General features: G+C 45.4%; 1 protein-coding gene and 1 long non-coding RNA gene across 6 annotated transcripts in view; one reads left to right on the forward strand and one right to left on the reverse strand.

The window, feature by feature from the left end:
* Window positions 1-6,108, reverse strand: part of LOC147350567 (uncharacterized) — a 62,995-nt gene extending 56,887 nt beyond the window's left edge. For 2 of the 4 annotated variants that reach the window (XR_015148981.1, XR_015148982.1), the window contains exons 1-2: window positions 5,935-6,082; window positions 5,163-5,309 (exon numbers count right to left, since the gene is read on the reverse strand). This is a non-coding gene — a long non-coding RNA (uncharacterized LOC147350567). Of the gene's footprint in view, window positions 1-5,162; window positions 5,310-5,934 lie in introns of all 4 variants that reach the window. The other 2 variants (XR_015148979.1, XR_015148980.1) reach the window with 2 other exon arrangements.
* A 78-nt stretch (window positions 6,109-6,186) lies between these two features.
* Window positions 6,187-18,554, forward strand: BOD1 (biorientation of chromosomes in cell division 1). Of its 2 annotated transcripts, XM_086362178.1 has the most exons (4): window positions 6,205-6,701; window positions 10,839-10,963; window positions 16,621-16,817; window positions 17,780-18,554. In XM_086362178.1, exons 1-3 carry the CDS (start codon window positions 6,210-6,212, stop codon window positions 16,814-16,816), a joined length of 813 nt encoding a protein of 270 aa, XP_086218304.1. In that variant the 5' UTR covers window positions 6,205-6,209; the 3' UTR covers window position 16,817; window positions 17,780-18,554. The 2 variants fall into 2 exon arrangements, 1 of the variants encoding a protein (XP_086218304.1); XR_015148978.1 differs by lacking the exon at window positions 10,839-10,963 and having other exon boundaries at window positions 6,187-6,701.
* The last annotated feature ends 3,712 nt before the right edge of the window (window positions 18,555-22,266 follow it).

Here is a 22,266-nt window from a genome sequence, read left to right on the forward strand (position 1 = left end):
GTGATAGTATTGATCAGTGCTGAGGACACCTGCTTATCAAAGCCTTGTTTTCTGAGTGTGTGTTTGGATCCAGTCGGTCATTAGAGATTCTGGAAAACATCACAAAGAAATAAACAAAAAGCAGCTGAGATCCCTTGGTGCAGATGTAGCCAATATACTACAGACAGCAAATTTCGAGAAACGCCGTATACTGTCAATTAAAAAATGAACATCTGTATGGCCTAAGACTTAGTAAGGCTCTTTGGATGAACATATGGAAGCAAGGAGAAAAAGGGCCACACCATAAACATGAATGAGGACCAACAACCTGTCTAACCCAACTGGGCGTGGTGTCTAAATGCAGCCCCGGACTCTGGAATGCTCCTGAAAGACTGGAAGGATATCAAGGCAACCCACAGATTTCCCTCTAACCTTGGGGCCTGCTCTCAGCTCCAGGCTCCTAGTTCAGTTCAGTCATTCATTATGGAAAGCTCACTGGATTGCACCTGACCCCTCTGTAAACACAGCCAGTATATTGATGATATTCTGCCATTTGGTGGAGGGCAGTTTCAAAAATCTTGGATAGCCTATTCCTATACTTAGAAGAGTTTTGCCAAGAGAACACACTGGTCATAGCAAACACCCTCTTCCAACAACACAGGAGAAGACTCTACACATGGACATCACCAGATGGTCAACACCAAAATCAGACTGATTATATTCTTTGCAACCAAAGATGGAGAAGATCTATACAGTCAGCAAAAACAAGACCCGGAGCTGACTGTGGCTCAGATCATGAACTCCGTATTGCAAAATTCAGACTTAAATTGAAGAAAGTAGGGAAAACCACTAGACCATTCAGGTATGACCTAAATCAAATCCCTTACGATTATACAGTGGAAGTGAGAAATAGATTCAAGGGATTAGACCTGATAGACAGAGTGCCTGAAGAGCTATGGATGGAGGTTCATGACACTGTACAGGAGGCAGTGATCAAAACCATCCCCAAGAAAAAGAAACACAAAAAGGCAAAATGGTTGTCTGAGGAGGCCTTACAAATAGCTGAGAAAAGAACAGAAGCTAAAGGCAAAGGAGAAAAAGAAAGATACCCAACTGAATGCAAGTTCTAAAGAATAGCAAGGAGAGATAAGAAAGGTTTCCTCAGCGATCAGTGCAAAGAAATAGAGGAAAACAATAAAATGGGAAAGACTAGAGATCTCTTCAAGAAAATTAGCGATATCAAGGGAATATTTCATGCAAACATGGGCACAATAAAGGGCAGAAATGGTAGGGACCTAACAGAAGCAGAAGATATTAAGAAGAGGTGGCAAGAATATACAGAAGAACTGTATAAAAAATCTTCACGACCCAGATAATCATGATGGTGTGATCACTGACCTAGAGCCAGACATCCTGGAGTCCAAAGTCAAGTGGACCTTAGGAAGCATCACTATGAACAAAGCTAGTGGAGGTGATGGAATTCCAGTTGAGCTATTTCAAATCCTAAAAGATGATGCTGTGAAAGTGCTACACTCAATATGCCGGCAAATTTGGAAAACTCAGCAGTGGCCACAGGACTGGAAAAGGTCAGTTTTCATTTCAATCCCAAAGAAGGGCAATGCCAAAGAATGTTCAAACTACCGCACAATTGCACTCATCTCACATGCTAGCAAGGTAATGCTCAAAATTCTCCAAGCCAGGCTTCAACAGTACATGAACCATGAACTTCCAGATGTTCAAGCTGGATTTAGAAAAGGCAGAGGAACCAGAGATCAAATTGCCAACATCTGCTGGATCATGGGAAAAGCAAGAGAGTTCAAGAAAAACATCTAGTTCTGCTTCAGTGACTACGCCAAAGCCGCTGACTGTGTGCGTCAGGACAAACTGTGGAGAATTCTTAAAGAGATGGGAATACCAGACCACCTGACCTGCCTCCTAAGAAACGTGTATGTAGGTCAAGAAGGAACAGTTAGAACTGAACGTGGAACAACAGACTGGTTCCAAATTGGGAAAGGAGTACATCAAGCCTGTATATTGTCACCATGCTTATTTAACTTATATGCAGAGTACATTATGAAAAATGCCGGGCTAGATGAAGCACAAGCTGGAATCCAGATTGCCAGGAGAAATATCAATAACCTCAGATATGCAGATGACAGCACACTTATGGCAGAAAGCGAAGAAGAACTAAAAAGCCTCTAGAGAAAGTTAAAGAGGAGAGTGAAAAAGTTGGCTTAAAGCTCAACATTTGGAAAATGAAGATCATGGCATCCAGTCCCATCACTTCATGGCAAATAGATGGGGAAACAGTGGAAACAGTGTCAGACTTTATTTTGGGGCTCCAAAATCACTGCAGATGGTGACTGAAGCCATGAAATCAAAAGACACTTACTCCTTGGAAGAAAAGTTATGACCAACCTAGACAGCATATTCAAAAGCAGAGACATTACTTTGCCAACAAAAGTCCGTCTAGTCAAGGCTATGGTTTTTTCAGTAGTCATGTACCGATGTGAGAGTTGGACCATAAAGAAAGTTGACCGCTGAAGAATTGATGCTTTTGAAGTGTGGTGTTGAAGAAGACTCTTGAGAGTCCCTTGGCCTGCAAGGAGATCAAACCAGTCAATCCTAAAGGAAATCAGTCCTGAATATTCATTGAAGGACTGCTGTTGAAGCTGAAACTCCAACACTTTGGCCACCTGATGCAAAGAAATGACACATCTGAAAAGACTCTGATGCTGGGAAAGATTGAAGGTGGGAGGAGAAGGGGACGACAGGATGAGATGGTTGGATGGCATCACCGACTCAATGGACATGAGTTTAAGCAAGCTCCGGGAGTTGGTAATGGACAGGGAAGTTTGGCGTGCTGCAGTCCATGGGGTTGCAAAGAGTCGGACACGACTGAGCAACTGAACTGAACTGATACTTAGAAGATGGTTAAGAATCCTCCTACAATGCAGGAGACCAGGGTTCAATCCCTGGGTTGGGAAGATCTCCTGGAAAAGGGAATGGCAACCCACTCCAGTATTTTTGCCTGGAGAATTCCATGGATAAAGGAGCCTGGAGGAATACAGTCCATGGGCCACAAAGAGCCAGACACAACTGAGCGACTAACATTACATTACATTATATACTTAGAAGAGCAAATTTCCCATTTACTCATTATTTTTTTTCATTCATCCATATTTACCAAGAGCCTATACGTACAGGCACTATTTAGGTGCTAAGGACACAATGATAAAACAGACAAACCCTTCCTTCATGTAATTTAGAAGTTAGTAGAGGAGACACTGGTTAATTAAATAACTTCCCCACCCAAACGTAAACTTGTGACTGTATTATATTATCAACATTGGCTGGGGACCAGGAATTACGTTAACTAGAATGTCAAACTGAAGCTTCATCCTCACCAGAGCCCTGAGGAACTAAGGCTCTGAGACATGACGCGACTTTCCCAGTCACACCACCCCAAAGCGATGCAGCCAGGATTCCAATCCAGTGTCATCTGATGCAGAAGCCCTCATGCCTGGCTGCTTTTTCATATCTCCCTTGGCAAATTATGGATCTCATTTCCAGTTTCTGCCCTCTCTCTTTTGGACATCCAGGTTTAGCCTTGTAGTCGTTGACATAAAATATTCCAGTCCTTAGTATGTACAATTCACGGGGCTCAGGCAATGTGCTACAGACCAATTGTAACAATGAGAGGCAACGATTATTTTTTCCTAAAGGATATCTGAAAATGAGATCACTACCTGGGCCAAAATTAAAACAATATCTGCGTAGAAATTTCTAAAGATCCTGGATTATTAATACAGCAATGGCGCTCCCTGGTGACAGTCATTGTATATTACATGTCTTTGTATTTTGGGTGTAGTGGAAACTTACTGCAACTCTGGATGAGTAATAAACCAGGAGAAGGGGGTGACAGAGGATGAGATGATTGGATGGCATCACCGACTCAATGGACATGAATTTGAGCAAGTTCCGGGAGATAGTGAAGGACGGGGAAGTCTGGTGTGCTGCAGTCCATGAGGTCACAGAGTCAAATAGGACTTAGCAACTGCACAAGTCTTGATTACTTTCTCTTCATTCCCTTGACCCCACCACAACCCATTTATAGCGATTCCAGACACAAGGTCACAGCTATAAGATTCAACCTGTTTTCACAGTTCAGAATTCTAGCAACTAGGATATGATACAAGGTCCTCATGAGACTGACAAACGATTAAACCATTTGCTGTCAGTCTCCAGGATCACTTATCCGTTTGGTCATGATGGATTAATCCATCATCCCCTGCTTTTTCTGCAAGTGGTGGCTACAAATGACACCCTCCTCCACCCACCCCCAACACAGACTGTCTCTCTGACTTTACCCCATGATTATAGGAAACGGACCAAAATGTACACGTCTACTTTCAGCTAGGTATTGAGCTATGGGCTGGAAACATGGTGATGAACAGCAAGCTGTGGTCCTGGCTCTAAAACTTTAGCTGTGGGAACAGGTGGCCAATTTACCTATAAATTATTCACTTTCAATTATAATAATTGTTACAAGAAAGAGGCTTTGAGAGTCTATAAAAGTGAGATAAAACCAATTAGGTCAGAAGGTCAGAAAAGTTTACCCTGAGGAAAGAGAGTAAGATGTGCCTGTCAAAATGGAGAAGAGGGGGGCCAAACTGATCAGAGAGTTTAGAGAAGAATGAACTTGGGGGCCCAGGCAGCCTGAACCCAGGCCTCTCCTGGGGCTAAAAGTGGGTGATAAGTGTGGGAACAATTAGGAGAAATAGTCATTATGAAATCCCCAGGATGGCTGAAGTATTAAGAGATAATGTTGGTTGTTAACTTAACCTTTGAGGAAGAGTGAACTTGAGTTAAAGGCTGAGTATAAACTATAACACCCCAGTATTCATTTTAAGGGCTAAATGCTTTTACATGGGAAATGTTGGAGTGGAGAGCATCCATAATAGAGAGATCTCTATTATTTCTTTTCTTAGGAGCCAAGGATATTGAAGAATTTATTATTTACATATCCTCCACTGCTTATGGAAGATGAGGAAATAACAATGCCTAGGTTATGCGCAAGAGTTCAGTCAGTAACAGGCAAAAGCTGAAAGGAAGAGAGGATAGTGGTGGCAGTTCCAATGATGAATTGTAGCTACAAAAAAAAATTAGAAAAAAAGCCTTACCTTTGATATCAGCTAGCTCGCAAAATGTAGTACACCTTAGCTTAAACATCGCCAAGATTTGGATTCAGGAGACCTGACTTCAACCCCTCCTCTTGCACCTTTAGCTAGGTGATCAGGGTAACAAACTCTGTGCCTCCATTTCTGGATCTGCAAAATAGTGATAATAACTGCTTTTTAGATTATGAAGTAGTGTATATAAAGTACTTGGTATCATGCCTGTAATATTCCAATTACTCAACATTCACTTATTAGTATTATAGGCTTCCCAGGTGGCTCAGTAGTAAAGAATCCACCTGCCAAAGCAGGGGACACGGGAAATTAGAGTTCTGTTCCCTGAGTGGGGAAGATCCCCTGGAGAAGGAAATAGCAACCCACTCCAGTATTCTTGCCTGGAAAATTCCATGGAGAGAGGAGTCTGACAAGCCACAGTCCATGGGTGTTGCAAAGAGTCACACAGAACTGACCAAGCAAGTCAAAAAAAAAAAAAAACTATCCGGAAGGAAATACACACACACACAAAATCAGGGAACTTTTTTACAGCACAATTTTCTGTTATTTTTCAATTTTCTAAAATAAGTATGTATTTCTACTAAAATCAGAAGGGGAAATAAAACCCACAATTTTTGAATTTAAAAAATGTGACTAGTCCACTGCTTCCCACATTTCCCAGATCATATTTGTTGCTCAAGAAGGGCGTGGGAATACATGTAAAAATCACGGATTCCCAGGCCACGACCTAGAAATACTGAATCAGAATCTCTAAGGGACAAACCTGTTAACCTATGCATTCAATCAGCCTAGCAGACGATTCTTAAAATCAGGTACTCTGGGAATGCGCAGATTTAGAGCGAGGGGGCAGTACCGGGTGAGGGCGAGGAAGGCCAGCCCATGCTGCAGCAATCACTAGGGCCTACGCCTACAAGTCCCATCCTGTCCCACAAACTGGAGACGCGAGCCCGGAGCCTGCCGGTAGATGTAGTTTCCGTCCGCCAGATCTCTGCCTATAAGAGAGAGGGAGCTGCCTGCCGGAAGACCTCCCGCCCCACAATGCAAAGGTCAGCGGTGACGTCATCCGGAGAGCGTCCGGGACGCGGCGGGTGGTTTCCGCCGCCTCCGGCAGCAGCTCTGCTACCTGAGAGACTGCTGCGGCCGCTGTCGACGCCGCCGCCGCCCCTTCCTCCTACGTCCCCGCCGCCGCCGCCTTCTCCTTTTCGGGCCCCTCCGCCGCCTCTCCACGACCTAGGCCCTCTGTTCCTGAGAGGAAGCCTTACTCGGGCCCCTTGGCGGGCCCGGCGCGTAGCCATGGCTGACGGCGGGGGCGGCGGGGGCACCGGCGCGGTGGGCGGCGGCGGCGCGGGCCCGGCCTCGGCTGGGGCAGCGGCGGGCGGCGGCGGGGCCGGCGGGAGCGGCGGCCCCATCAACCCGGCGTCACTGCCCCCGGGCGACCCGCAGCTCATCGCGCTCATCGTGGAGCAGCTCAAGAGCCGGGGTCTGTTTGACAGCTTCCGCCGGGACTGCCTGGCCGACGTGGACACCAAGGTCAGCAGAGGCGGCTTGGGCTCACGGGGGGCGGGTGGGCGTGAGGCTGCTATGGCTGCAGCTTCGCATTTCCAAATCCTAGAGAAAAACAAAAGGTACTTTTCAAATCTCAGCAGCGAGGAGACCGCTTGGGGCAGTATAGGAAGCTTTCTGAGGGATGTCCACGTGCGTTCGGCTTCCCGCCCCATCCTTGCTCTGTGCTGCTTAGCCCAACAGCATCTCTGAACTTGGGGACCCAGTACGGGTTTTACAACCTCGACCCTGTATTTCCCAAGATGAGACTCCTTTAAGCACAACAGTAACAAATCTCAGTATGTTAACAACACTGGAGAAAACCGGGTAAGTAAGCAGGAATGGTTTGAATGCACAAACATCAGCCTTTCTTCCTTTTCTCCAGCTCAGTGATTTGCAGGCTTGAGTATGCAGTTAATTAAGGTACGTTTTCGTAGAAGCAGCACCCGTATTTTGTATTCCATCATTGGTTGAAAGATTCTCCGTTAGATCCTAATGCCATAGGTCAACCGGCTAATACTGTTTCACTTGACCTTGCCCAGATTCATTTGGGTTCAGTGAAGTCACCGGTGTTAAGTGTCAGACAAAGAGTGGTCGCCGAAATCTTTTTTTACTCCCTTTTCAGAAGTTTCTCTCACAAGACTGTGGTTGTAGACATAGGAGGCTCTTTTACTGAATGGGCTCCTCTAGGGAAGTGATTTCTCCTCTCTGAGCCCAACATGGAAATCTTTTGCCTACCTCACAGGAAGATTGTGAGCTTAGAACTAGGCCTTAAAGATAGGTTATCCATTAAACATTTATTGGTGAGGTTTCTGGACACAGAGTCAAGCATGTCACTATCCTGTCCTCAAAATGTATATTCTGGCGTAGAAAACTGAAGTGTAGACCAGATAATATGTATAGTAAGTAGCGTATACTGTTATTCTCCAATATTAAAAAACTCACGGAGCAGTTCTCTCCTTGAGATGGGATACTTAATTTTTCTTTTTTAACATACGTATTGACAGAACTTTCACGTTTTCCAGTCCTGGGTACTCTCAGCTTCCCATCGCAAGTTCTCCACTATGTTTCTTATGTCTCATTAGGTTTTATGTGGCCTAACCAATGTAGTATACATTTGTTTTAGTCGGTATTGAGAATCTGTTGGGGTAGAGGGAAGCGGAGCCTTCACCACTTAACACCCCCTTAGATGTTCTTTCTGGTTGTCACCAGGTTGCTTTAGTCTTGAGGTAGTGTGTCTCCAGGCACATCCTTTGTTGCCTTAGTCCCAGGTTTCTCATAGTGTGGTCCTGGGATCATCAGCATCACCTAAGAACTTGTTAGATTTGCATATTGTTAGGTTCCACCCCAGACTGCAGATGTATGGAAGGGAATGTGTACTGCTGATGTTTGTAATTTACTTTGCAATGCATCCAAAATATAAATAAATAGAATGATAGGTTAAGAGAAAGTGGTAGTATAATAAAACGTTAGTGACAGGCACTGTAGATCTTTCACTTCATGAACTGAAGGGATTTTTCTATGTTGTCAGGGTCTGTTAAGGTTAGAGTTTGGTTGGTGACATTAGCTGTCTTTTGTCCTTTTCAGTAACCAGTCCTACCTAAAACTGGGTGAATTATTTTGAATAGTAAAAGATACAGTATCAGGATTGATGGTTACAAGTGACAAATCTAACTCTAACTCCTGTGAGCAAAGGGGGAGAATCTATTGACTCGTGGGAATCCAAGGAAGGATAGAATTTAAAAAACTGCCAGAAGGGTAGGGATGCATTTGGAACCAAGAATTCTCCACCAGGGCTATCTAACCCTATGTCACTGCAGAGCAGAGTCATCCATTTGGTTACTAGTACTTTTGGTTACATCTTACAGCTGCTTCCTCTCAAAATGTCTCCAGTTAAAGGAAAAAAAAAAAAAAAAACCCAGGAAATACCTACATTGTCTAAACGTGGGTCAGGCAGCCACCCCTGTGGCCAGGAGAATGTAGCACCCACTGCCCTATCCTTGTGAAGAAGGGAAGGTAATTACCAGGAAGAAGGGCTTGCTAGGTGGATAGTACATGGGTATCTTTGAATTTTAGTCCTCATCCATCTCCCTGCCTTTCTCTTTTCAGGTTTGGTGGAGAGTCTTTGTTTGTGAGTCATGGCCTTTGGGAAGAGCCCACTCACAGAACTGAGGCCTCTTGATTCCTTTGTCAGTGTCATATACCTGACTGTTAACAGACTTTTGCCAGAGTAACACTGCATAGTAAACCAGATCTCAGTGGCTTATAATAAGCGTTTGTTTGCATGCTGATGGGACTGCAAGTCAGCTAAAGTTCAGCTGATCTGGATAGACTTGGTGGCTCAGCTATAGGCAACCTGGGCTTAGGTCCAAGCTGTGGTTGGGAGAAGATCTCTGCATGTGTAGTTTTCCTGCATCCCAGGCCCAAGGGACAGAGGTTGCAAAGAATAGACCCTCATAGGAGGTCACCAGAGCACCAGACCCATGCCAGATGCCACAGCCACGTTAGGACTTCTTGTCAGCGACACAGTATTATCAAAGTGAAAGTCACTCAGCCATGTCCAACTATACAGTCCATGGAATTTTCCAGGCCAGAATACTGGAGTAGGTAGCCTTTCCCTTCTCCAGGGGGTCTTCCCAACCCAGGAATCAAACCAGGGTCTCCTGCGTTGCAGGCAGATTCTTTACCAGCTGAGCTACCAGACGCTTCATTGGCCAAATAAAATCACACTGCTAAATGCAACCTCAAGGGGCAGGGAAGTGGTCCCTGGCCACAGTGGGAGGAGAGAGGCGTGAAGTGTGAAACGGCGATGCACACTGTTACACCTGGTTTGGACAACAGCAGCTGATGGTGCCAGAAGGTCTTGGAGGCTCAGAATGCACATTGTGTTCACATGCATCCCTTGTGTTCATCCAGTTCCTTTCTGATTTTGTTCTCCTCATACTAGTTGGCTTTAGAGAGCAGTGCTGCCAGTCAGGCTCCTCTGGGGACTTAGGTTTTGCTTCCTGTCAGCCTCCCAGTGTTCCATAGACTTTGACTTCAATCTGTGTTTGTGAGGGCTGGGTGGCTTCATTTTACACAGAGGCTTTGCTTGTTGCTGAGAATACCCTATGAGGTAAGTGGGGCAGTATTTGTTTTACAGATGGAAATAACTGAGACTCAGGTTGGTTGCCTTGTTGAAAGTCAGAGAGCTAGTAAGCAGTAGAGCCAGGCTAGAACTCAGTTCCTTTGTTTTGGAAATGGCCTGGGTCTGACCTTGACTTTGCCACATTTTAGCCTTGTAGGCAAGTTGTTTACTTTTTCTAAACCTAAATCCTTGAACATGAATGCAGAAGAGAGCTAATAGGACCACCCTCATAGAGTTATCTGAAAAGTAATCGGTGCAGTAGAGCCTCTGGCCTCAGACCTACCTGCCAGGTGGTGCTAGTGGTAAAGAACCTGCCTGCCAATGCAGGAGACGTAAGAGACATGGGTTTGATCCCTGGGTCTGGAAGATCCCCTGGAGGAGGGCATGGCAACCCACTCCACTATTCTTGCCTGGAGAATCCCATGGACAGAAGAGCCTGGCGGGCTGCACTCCACAGGGTTGCAAAGAGTTGGACACAACTGAAGTGGCTTAGGAGAAGGCAATGGCAGCCCACTCCAGTACTCTTGCCTGGCAAATCCCATGGACAGAGGAGCCTGGTGGGCTGCAGTCCATGGGGTCGCTAAGAGTCGGATACGACTGAGCGACTTCACTTTCACTTTTCACTTTCGTGCACTGGAGAAGGAAATGGCAACCCACTCCAGTGTTCTTGCCTGGAGAATCCGAGGGACGGGGGAGCCTGGTGGGCTGCCGTCTATGGGGTCGCACAGAGTCAGACACGACTGAAGCGACTTAGCAGCAGGAGCAGCAGAAGTAGCTTAGCACTCACACATGCATGCCCTAAAGTGGGCACACGTGTTGGTCATCAGTCCACGCTCTGCTGTGCTGTATGGTGGCCTTCATAGACATGCTAGGAGTGTAATTAAGGACTTGAAATTCTGTATTCCTATGAAAATCTGTGATCTGAATGGCAAATTTATAAAAGTTTGATGTGTGTAACTTCTGACCTTGACCCCCCCCTTTTTTTTTTAATATTTTAGCCAGCTTACCAAAACCTGAGGCAAAAAGTGGATAATTTTGTGTCAACACATCTGGACAAGCAGGAATGGAATCCCACGATGAACAAAAACCAGTTGCGAAATGGTCTGAGGCAGAGTGTGGTTCAGTAAGTAAGCAGAATTGAAAGTGAAAAGGCAGTAACCACAAGTGTGACTCCAAAGGCCAGTGAAAGGCCCTGTTTGGTCAAGTGCATGGTCTGCAGCCCACCAAGCTCCTCTGTCCACGGGATTATCCTAGCAGGAATACTGGAGTAGGTTGCCATTTCCTCCTCTGGGAGGTCTTCCCAACCCAGGGGTTGAACTTGTGTCTCCTGTGGCTCTTGCATTGGCAGGCAAATTCTTTACCACTGAGCCACCTGGGAAGCCCCAAGTGCATGGTACCTTCTAGCAAATATGACATACAAGTTGCAGCAGACCCCCACCCCCACCCCCCAGTTAAGTTCAAGTAAGCAAAGAACTCAGTTAAAATTCTTGACACCTACAGAGGCCTCCTGTGCACGTCTCTACCAGGAAAGGTATTCCAAATTGTAAGACATATTTCAGGGTCTTTGAAGTTTTCAGTGTAGCATGAACATACACTGAAGCTCATACCGATATATCAGTGAGCCTTGGGCAAGAGCAGCTGGATCTTCTCACAAGCCGGTGTGAGTTACACAGACTTTCTGAATCCACATGACCCCTCTAAAGTGCAGTGGTAGTGTTCAAGAAGGCATGAGGTTTTATTAAAGTGTATTTTTCATAATAGCAAACTGGACCTCAGTTAATGAGGTGCTATTGATTGCACATCCAAGTGACTTCTGCGTGTCACTGGGCACAAAAGTGGAGGTGGCTCATGAAATCTGGTGTCCTGAGATAAGCTTTTTCTTTTTTGTTCTTAATACCAGTGCTTATGTTCAGGTTTTCTTGATCCTCTCACTCTCCTGGAATATCTAAAAGCTTGTGATGCTTTCCTCTTTAAAAAGAGAAATGGTGGGGAATTGTGGCAAGTGAAAAAAACCAGTATCAAAAAGATACATGGTGCATGATTCCACTTCCATAACATTTGTGAACTGACATGTAATTATAGAGATGGAAAATAGATGAGTGATTGCTAGGGCTTAGGGTTGGAGGGATGTGAGTGTGACTAGGAAAGGGTAGCTGAAAGAGGGTGGGATACAAGTGAGTAATTGTGGTTCATGAGGTTTCTTACGATAAAATTGCACAGAGCCGCGTATGCAGACACACAAATGCAGCTATAACTGGGATGTAAATGAGGTCGAGTACCCATGCTGGTTTTCTGGGGGGTTTTGCCCACCCCCTGCCTTTTCGGAGGTATTGTTGACATACAGCTTATTGGTTTCAGTTGTAATTAGTTTCAAGCATTCAATTCATGTATATTTTGAAATGATCACCATAATAACTAGTTAACATCCATCACCACATATGGTTACAGAACCTTCCCTCTTATGTTCCTGGCTTCAATATTGTACTGCGGTTGTGCACAGTACAAGGTTTAGAGGTATCTGGGTAAAGAGAGCATGAACCTCCCTATGTATTTCTTTGCAACTTTCTATGAATATATAATTTCAAAATAGAAAGTTTTGTAAAGTAGAAAAGAATGTTTATTAACATGCTGGCACTTTAAATATGGCTGATGAAATCTGAATCTTTCTAAATGTAAAATTTATAAAAGCTCTCAAAGTTAGGGAAGAAGCATGATTCCAGAAGATGCCCAGTACCTTGTCATTCTGGATTCATTACCCCATGGCCTTGTTCCTCTGGTGAGCAGACTGGCACAGGAGTCCTTCAAAAAGAAGGGGACAGTGGCTGCTACTCACAGAACAGTTGTTTCACATCTGGCACTGGTCCTTATATGAGTTATTGCTCAATCTCAGTTCAGTCGCTCAGTCGTGTCCAACTCTTTGCAACCCCATGGACTGCAGCATGCCAGGCCTCCCTGTCCATATCAACTCACAGAGTTTACTCAAACTCATGTCCATTGAGTCGGTGATGCCATCCAGCCATCTCATCCTCTGTCATCCCCTTCTCCTCCCGCCTTCAGTCTTTCCCAGCATCAGATTCTTTTCAAATGATTCAGTTATTCACATCAGGTGGCCAAAGTATTGAAGTTTTTGCTTCAGCATCAGTCCTTCCAATGAATATTCAGGACTGATTTCCTTTAGGATGGACTGGTTGAATCTCCTTGCAGTCCAAGGGACTCTCAAGAGTCTTCTCCAACACCACAATTCAAAAACATCAGTTCTTCGGCCCTCAGCTTTCTTTATAGTCCAACTCTCACATCCATACATGACTACTGGAAAAACCATAGCCTTGACTAGATGGACCTTTGTTGGCAAAGTAATGTCTCTGCTTTTTAATACACTGTCTAGGTTAGTCATAACTTTTCTTCCAAGGAGTAAGCGTCTTTTAATTTCATGGCTGCAGTCACCATCTGCAGTGATTTTGGAGGCCCCCAAAATAAAGTTTTTCACTGTTTCCATTGTTTGCCCATCCATTTGCCACGAAGTGATGGAACCAGATGCCATGATCTTTGTTTTCTGAATGCTGAGCTTTAAGCCAACTTTTTCACTCTCCTCTTTCACTTTCATCAAGAGGCTCTTTAGTTCTTCTTCACTTTCTGCTGTAAGTGTAGTGTCACCTATATATCTGAAGTTAGTGATATTTCTCCCAGCAATCTTGATTCCAGCTTGTGCTTCATCTAGCCCAGCATTTCTCATGACGTACTCTGCATATGAGTTATTGCTAGTCCTTAAAAAGAAACTATTTGACAGCTTAAGTAACAAATCAGATGAAACTTTTTTAACCCTACCTTCTAAAAGATTGGCAACCATATTAAGAAAATAAAGCACAAAATAATTTAAATATTTGAAAAGGTGCCAATAATGGCATGAAGACTGTCAGCATTACTGTTAATTTCTAATGCGTGTTGATATCATCCTTGAGGTATGCATGTGGCACTTCTCTTCATACACCTTTCATGTGAAATGTAACACAGAAAAGTGCTTACAACAGAAATGCAGTATAACAAATAATTAGAACATCCCTGTAGTCCCACCCAGGTTGAGAAATAGAATATTACCAGCACCCTGCAAACCCCACACCCTACCCAACCCAGCCCTGCCTCCCACCTTTCCCGGTACCCGTCCTCCTCTCAGAAGTTGACCATACTCCTCACTTGGATGGTCCTTATTTCCTTGCCTTTTTTTTTTCCATAGTTTTACCATCTATGTAATTATTCCCTGTTTTCAGTTTGATCTAGAATGTATTTAACCTGAAAACATGAATTTGGATGTCATACTGAGACATTTGTCTGTGATTCCTGCTAACATTTTGAATTTGAGGCAAATTCTGATGACGTTTTACAGTGAGGATTCACTCCTTAACCCTGCCAGTGCGACACTGCAGCCCTCAGCACTGGCTGACCAGCCCCGCTCCGCTGCTCAGGCCCACACGCCGTATCCTAGTCTCCAGCCTGGAGGAACCTATATGATAGTTGTTTGTTCCATCTTCTGTTTTAGGCACCTGACAATACTTCTTACTTCCACCTGGCACTTTTAAAATCTCCAGGAAAGGGAGCTGTACTCTTGGTTTGTTTTCAGTGGTCAGATTTTCACCTCCCGTAAAGACATCTGGTCCCATCACTTCATGGGAAATAGATGGGGAAACAGTGGAATCAGTGTCAGACTTTATTTTTCTGGGCTCCAAAATCACTGCAGATAGTGATTGCAGCCATGAAATTAAAAGACGCTTACTCCTTGGAAGGAAAGTTATGACCAACCTAGATAGCACATTCAAAAGCAGAGACATTACTTTGCCAACAAAGGTTCGTCTAGTCAAGGCTATGGTTTTTCCAGTGGTCATGTATGGATGTGAGAGTTGGACTGTGAAGAAGGCTGAGCGCCAAAGAATTGATGCTTTTGAACTGTGGTGTTGGAGAAGACTCTTGAGAGTCCCTTGGACTGCAAGGAGATCCAACCAGTCCATCCTAAAGGAGATCAGTCCTGGGTGTTCATTGGAAGGACTGATGCTGAAGCTGAAACTTCAATACTTTGGCCACCTCATGCAAAGAGCTGACTCATTTGAAAAGACCCTGATGCTGGGAGGGATTGGGGGCAGGAGGAGAAGGGGATGACAGAGGATGAGATGGCTGGATGGCATCACCAACTCAATGGACATGAGTTTGAGTGAACTCCGGGAGTTGGTGATGGACAGGGAGGCCTGGCGTGCTGCGATTCATGGGGTCACAAAGAGTCGGACACGACTGAGCGACTGATCTGAACTGGAAAGACACCTGGGAACCTGACCCAGGAAGCAGGGTGATGGAGGTTGATATCAAGTCCTTGGCTTGGACTAAGGTGAGGTGGCTTTGCTTCCCCGCTGACCCACAGGCTGCTGCTGACCTCAATGGTCCGTGGGCACACACTGTCTACTGGGGTCTGTTCGCAGGTGCCCCTGTACTCTAATGGCGGTCCATTTACATCTAAGCTTCCTGTTGATAAGCTGTCTGTCACCACTGGGTTTAGGGAGCACTTTATTGACTGCTCAGCCTAACCAGCTCAGGGCCTGTTTCTCATCTCACTCATCGCTGTGTGTGTGCTCAGTCGTCTCCTGGGCTGTGCTCTGACACACCATTTGCCCCATTACCTCAGGACCTATTTTTACCCAAGCAAAACCTTGAATGGCCTAAGAACTCCAGTCTAAAGGAAAGTAAGTAAAACCTGTCTACCACACTTGTGAATGGTGTTTGAATATTTTAATCCTTTGAGGAGAACAATTCAGTTTGACCCTGCATGGACTAGGTTCCAAACTCTTCAAATGTGATTGTTTCCTATGACCATAATCTTCCTTGCTACCCACCCCTAATGTTTGAATATAAACATTTTGACTAATTTTTGTTCTATTTCAAAAACCACTGGGGCCGTATTTTAGCCCCTTAGAGGCTTAGAAACAATCTATTTCTTGTCTGTTCACTTGTTTGCTTCCACGTTACCTTGTACGTAGCACAGCTTGAAGGCCTTTGAATTGCTGATGATGCTGTAAGCATTCCCAGCTCTGACTGGTTTGTGCTGTATAAGATTTAGGGCTTGGTAGCCAGGTTGCTCGGAGAAGGCAATGGCACCCCACTCCAGTACTCTTGCCTGGAAAGTCCCATGGGCGGAGGAGCCTGGTAGGCTGCAGTCCATGGGGTCGCTAAGAGTCGGACATGACTGAGCGACTTCACTTTCACTTTTCACTTTCATGTATTGGAGAAAGAAATGGCAGCCCACTCCAGTGTTCTTGCCTGGAGAATCCCAGGGACGGGGGAGACTGATGGGCTGCCGTCTATGCGGTCACACAGAGTCGGAGATGACTGAAGCGACTTAGCAGCAGCAGCAGCCAGGTTGCTGCTGGGGCCCACTTTTGCTTTGACGTGTAGAAGAATAGATACTGAGGGAAGTGGAGTCAAGTGGGAGGCATGCTGGCTTTGCTAGATTGAGGTTTTCACATCTACCCATGGCGTCGATTCTTTCAACCATACTGTTACTGTTTGTCGTTGGTAGAGTTTTGTTTGGTTCTTTTGTACAAGGTTGCATTGGGAGTGACTGAGATTGTAAATTAGGAATAATGACTTGCCCTCTAAAGACATCATGGCTTGAACCCTGTGTGCACCGTCCTTTGAAAGCACTCTCTCACGGGGCTGTATCTTGGACCAGGTGGATACTTCTTGCTCTCTCCCATGACACTTGCAGGCTAAATAATGCAATAATCTGTTTGTCTTCTCAAGGTCAGGGATGTTGGAAGCTGGAGTGGACAGAATTATTTCCCAGGTGGTGGATCCCAAACTGAACCACATCTTCAGACCACAGATAGAACGAGCAATTCATGAGTTCCTGGCAGCCCAGAAAAAAGAAGCCGTGCCAGCACCGCCTCCAGAGCCTGAAAGCCAGGACCCTGCTGCTCCATCCCAGGACGCTTCCTAAGGTCAGTGTCCTGCCTTCTGTCCAGGAGCATTCACCTCCGGCTTGTAGACCCAGGAAATGGGTAGAAAAGGGACAAGCCATTACCAAGGTTCACGTTTCTTATCTGTTCAGAAAAGTGTTTACTGCAAATGGATTTCATTTTGTTGTGAGTAATTTTTTACTGAGAACTAATTAGTAGCCTTTTCGTATGTCAGTGAGTGTGATTTTCTGTGCCAGCAGAGCTGAACATTTAAGCCATGAATAGATGCTTCATTAGAAACCAGCTGGGATGCTGGGTATGCACACGCCAAATTCACATTAAAGTCTTGTTGTGAAATTGCCTAAATGAGTCTCTCCCCCGGACATGAGTTAACTTGGGCTTACAATTGGAATAAAACCAGTGGTGCATGCTAAAATGCCTCCTCAGTGGCGCTTAGAACCCGCTTTAAGCCCTCTTGGGTTTCCTTGTAGTATTTATTAAGGATTTCAGTTTACCACTGTCAGTTACCATGGGATTCCTCTGCTCTGAGCACCCTTTTTTTCTTTTTCACATTTGAAATTAATTTTAAAAATCAGCTCTAGATGCACAAAACAGTGCTGTTTGCAGGGGTTGGGAGACATTAACAAACATATGCAGTTATCACAAGTAAGCCGTGGTGGACTCAGCCATCACGGGTAACCATCACGGTGTGCCTTCCCCCCGCATTCTATGTTGGTGTTCTCTTTGAAAGAGTCTGTAATGGGTCTGTTATTTTTGATTAGTAAACTAAGCATCAGGGAGAGAACAAAGCAAGAATATCAGGCTTGCGTGGGGAACTCATGAGACAAATTGTCCCTTTGTGCTATATTAGGAGAAAACCTCAATTCCATTCTGGAGTGTAAAACATGCACTTCAAGGCTTTCTAGCTAGCTTAATTCCTTTGGGAGCATGAAATTAAACATAACACAAAACTAACATTTTGATTTGATTATCTTTCTTTTTAGAATATGCCTGACATGTTTTGGAAGCTCCGTTGAATTAATGGTGAAGAACTGGATTCAGTTACGTGAGAGTACAACTTCAGAATGAAGACAGGCTGAAGTCCTCACTGACTTCAGAGTTCAATGTTGACTGTGGGGCGGTGTCCAGATAGAATAGGGAGCAAGTGGGGCTGTAGAAAGGTTAACCATGTGGGCCCCCATACTGTGCTGCCCCCCAGCTAGCCTGTCCAGGGGGTGACACCCAGTAGACACTACAGACATGTTAAAAAACACTACATCACTTTGGGGTTTGTCCTGAAGCGAACCTTTGTACTTGAACTTAGAGACTGTGTATGGATTTTAGGGTTTGTGCTTGAGGATAATCAGAAGCTACAGTGAAGGAACATAACCAGCCCTAAAGATGCAGTTTCAAAGAATTGACAGTAAAGGTTAGCCAGGGGTGGTAGGGTTTTAACAATGCTTATTTGATACTATCAGTTTCTGAGAGTTGCAAATCAGAGTTTACAAGCCACTAGCGTCAAATAGCTGTAAGGCCACTGCAACCCTCTTGTAGGTGACTTTTTAGCTTCCACTTCCTTTCCCCTGCAAGAGGGGTCAAAACACGGGACCCTGGAATGCCTGAGGAGATGCAGACTGAAGTGTAAGAAAAGACACTTGCAGGCTGTCTGTCCAGGGCTTCTTCCTGTCCTGCAAGGGCTAGTGAGTTGGGTGTATTTATTTTATTCTCATCTTTGTGTTTTTTAGAAAATGAATAAAGTGACTTGAGTTTTGTAATTAACTCATTTGATACTCTGAAACTTCAGCTAACTTTAGACCCCAGGTACATAGAGCATAACCTTTGTCCTCCGTCTGTGCCGTTCCTGTGCAAACACATGACTTGGTGGCAATGAAGGGCTGGTGGACACACCTTGGAGCTACCACCGTCCTGCAGCTAGTGGGTGTACCTGGAAGCGGTCCTCTCTTCCCCGGACCATTGCCGGTCCTCCTCTTTAATTGACGGCCGTGTGCTCGTTCCCGAACTTGCAGAAGGGTCACCAGGGGATTTTAAACAACATGCAAAGTCTGATTCAGAAGTTCAGAAAGACCTAAAAGTTTCTGACAAGTTCCAAGTGATGCTTTCACTGCTGACCCTTGCCATTTTGCATCCCAAGCTTTGGATGATATCAAAATTTACTTCAAACTTAAGAGTCTTTGGTTGTTAGTTGAGGCTTCTCCTGGATATTGTTACTCAGACTTTAACCTGTTCCACCTTTACCATCAATAACCACAAGTTAGGACTGCACTTCTGTGTTTAGCAGGATGTTTGGGCAGCATATGCCTTTATTTTAAAGCAAACTGACGCCATGTTTAGAGCAGGTGGCAGTTAACTTCTGCAGTGTGTTCTGCTTCCAGGTAGAGCAGGTTGCTGCCCTTTTCAGTTTGGGATTCAACACCCGGGTCCTCAGTGCCCAGAGACGGGCCCTCCAGTCAGTCCTCTTCACTAAGAGGCAGATACAGAAGGACTGCAGGCCTGTGCTCTACAAGGAGGCCTCTCAGACCCGGACCCCACTGGTCAGGACCATGGGCCTCCTTCCCAGGGAGGCCTCTGCTCCAGAAGGGAGGTCTCAACAGAGCCCCTCTCAACCCCACCGGCATTCTGCCCGTTCACCACTGGCCTCAACCTGCTGACCGGGCAGTATGAGCAACCCAGAGAAGCTTCTTCCTCTCCCCAAATTCGCAAGTGACTGTGTTGTGCATCTTTTTGGCAGACAGTTTTGGTCCGTCTCAGTTCTCTTGTTTTCCGTTATTATAGAAGGATGTACCAGTTAGTGAGAAATACTGATTTTCACAGAATGTTAAATATGCCAAAATACCAAGGAGATCATTGTTAAAAATCATTGTTATATCCACTAAGAGTCACCATAGACCAGAGGGAATTTTTTCAAATGAAATCATCAGATTACAGAAGTACCTAGACACATTACTACTGTTGGGACAGAAGGCTGACTTTGGCTTAGCTGAGCCAAATTGAAATGGAAGTAGTTCCCACATTCCCTTGAGTAAATGTAGTTAAGTGGGCAGCCAGGGAGAATGAGAGCAAATAGCACTCGGGGGGCTGGGACGTCCAAAGCCGCCGCCTCCCTCAAGAACTGGTCACCTGCTAAGCCTTTTTTCATTCTCACCGGAGTCGTCATGCTGAGTATTAGGCTTGCAGAGCCTAGAAAATGATCTGTGTTCTGAGAAAAAGCGAAATTCCTCCCTGATGATGAGGCCACCAAAAACATCTCACCCCTAAGCACCCTTGCTCCAGCAAGCTCCTAAACAAGAAACTAGCTGTCTCAGACCTCAAGTCTTCTTTCTCTGTAGTTGGAAAAACCACTAACATTTGCAAAAGCCTCATGAAGCACAGAACTAACCTCTGTAAGACATCAACAAACACCAGCCTTTAGGAACCATCCAAGCCTTGAGTCTTGATGAAATGAAGAACCCCATGTTCATGTTTGCGGTCCAGTTCTTTGACACGGGGCGGCATCTCCCACTGTGACTAGAGACTGCTGCCCCCAGCAGCTTTCCAGTTACTAGCCTGGGCACTTCATTGGCATCACCAAACCACCATGTCCACCCAGTTGTGACTGTATAACCCTTGGCTTATAGTGAAGTTTGTGGCTCCTAGATCAAGATTGTCGAGCATTGTTTCATCTTATTTCTGTCATTTAACCTTAGCTTCTATTTACTCAACTGGGGGTGTAGGAGTTCCCATGCATTTTGTAACACTCAGTAGTAGTGTAGACTGAATAAATACCAGCAGATTCCTTACAGCAATACTTCTGAAAGCATAACCACCCAGCCACCAGCGGGAAGCATCAGCATCTCCTGGAATTGTTAGAAACGCAGCCCTGACCCCAGATCTACCGATTCAGAGACTTACTGTGGGGAGGAGGGGTGGGTAGGGGTGGCAAGCAAGCCTTTCATACAATTGTAATGCACACTAAAAATCATTTCCACTTTAAGAAACCTTTTTGGAAAGTTGGCAATGCTGACTGGTAATGACAGTTTAATTAGTGAACACACATAGCACCTACAGAGTGGGTAAATGTGTCTCTTGTTCCGAAGAAGCAAAACTATTTCTCTGGCTAATTCTGCCATTAGTCCCTTGCAAGGACTGTGCATTTGGCCTTTTTGGCTTAGAAATGTCTGCATGTAATTGAAGGTCCCAAGCTTTCAAAAGCTTTAAGCCATCTTCTGAAGATGAGTTTGCTACAGTCCATGGGGTTGCAAAGAGTTGGACATGTCTAAGTGACTGAACAACGAAAACAGCAGAATTTTACCAGGAACTCTGCAGAAAAGCCTTCAGTGGCTCTTCAAGATAGAGAAGAGATGTCTGTAGAGATCCAGCAAAGGTCAGGGCCTGGCTTGTGCCTGAGGCTGGCACCAAGTTTCAGGCTTGGAAGTTGCGCCTGGATTACCACTGGCAGGAGGCCAGGCCCTGCCTGCTTGGCTGCGTGAAGGCTGCTGAAGAGGGGGTGGGAAGGAGACAGGACAGCTGGCACAGCCAAGCTTTCTTTGGTGCTGTGTGTCGCACCCTGTCCGTCACCTTACCCGTGGAGAAGCCAGGAGGACAGCCTTTATGGTCTGGCCCCTGGGGACAGGCTCAGCTCCAAGGCCGTGCCGTAATAATGACCCATCCTCTCAAAGTAGTAACGCTGCCGGAGACTTAGCCAGTCTTTCTGACTCCAGTCTCCCAGCTGCCATTTGGCCATCCTTCCCGAGATGTTGCTTTCATCAAGTATCCTCACTCACAAACCTTTGAAAGTAAGAATAAGTGAACTAGTTGCTTACCAGATGGCAGACATTTCCTTAGACACAACTTCATTTAATCCTCATAACCCTGTTATGTAGCGTCTCTCCTGACTTTTATGGATGAGGAAACCAAGACTTACTATTAAGCAGGGAACTATGAAGTATGGAAGCAAGGTTTGAACCCAAGCCTCTGTGAATTCAAAGCCTGTATTTTCCCCTCCCCCTCACCCTTTGCCACTCTGCCTCCCTGTTAATTAATAGAACAAGTTCAAATTTGTCAATGCTCCAGGGTCCATCCTTCGTCCCAAAGGTAGGCCCAAATCGAGTCAACTTGACATCTCAACACAAGCCCTTAGTTCTAGCCAGCATTTGCCCCTTGCACATCACAGGGCACAGTTTGCAAACTGCCAGGCCGCTCTGCTGCGCCTCGAACCACGTTCTTTCGGCCAAGGAATTGCGACTTTTGTCTCTTATTTTGTTTTCAACTATTTACCAATATTTCTAAATGGGGAGATTCCACGTAGATCTGTATTTCTGACTCCTGAAGGAGAATGTCAAGGTTTAGAAATGCCTTTGTGTCCCACGGATAACAGTCAGCCCATGTGACGGCAGCTGACCATTTCAGATGGCAGGTGGGATGCATGGGTGCCACTGGCTGCCTCACCCATTTCCATCCCCCTACTGGCCCCTGAGGACGTGAGAGCTGGACG

Source organism: Bos grunniens, chromosome 20 (assembly GCF_055505025.1).
Source record: "Bos grunniens cultivar Pamir isolate PY7600 chromosome 20, Bosgru_T2T1.0, whole genome shotgun sequence".
Taxonomy (NCBI): Eukaryota; Metazoa; Chordata; class Mammalia; order Artiodactyla; family Bovidae; genus Bos; species Bos grunniens.

Bases quoted from the DNA above. Each gene is read 5' to 3' on its own strand.
- BOD1 (XM_086362178.1), top strand. From the start codon at position 6,210: ATGCAAAGGTCAGCGGTGACGTCATCCGGAGAGCGTCCGGGACGCGGC. The intron at 6,702-10,838 runs GTCAGCAGAGGC...TTAATATTTTAG, and splicing joins TGGCCGACGTGGACACCAAG to CCAGCTTACCAAAACCTGAG. The intron at 10,964-16,620 runs GTAAGTAAGCAG...TGTCTTCTCAAG, and splicing joins CTGAGGCAGAGTGTGGTTCA to GTCAGGGATGTTGGAAGCTG.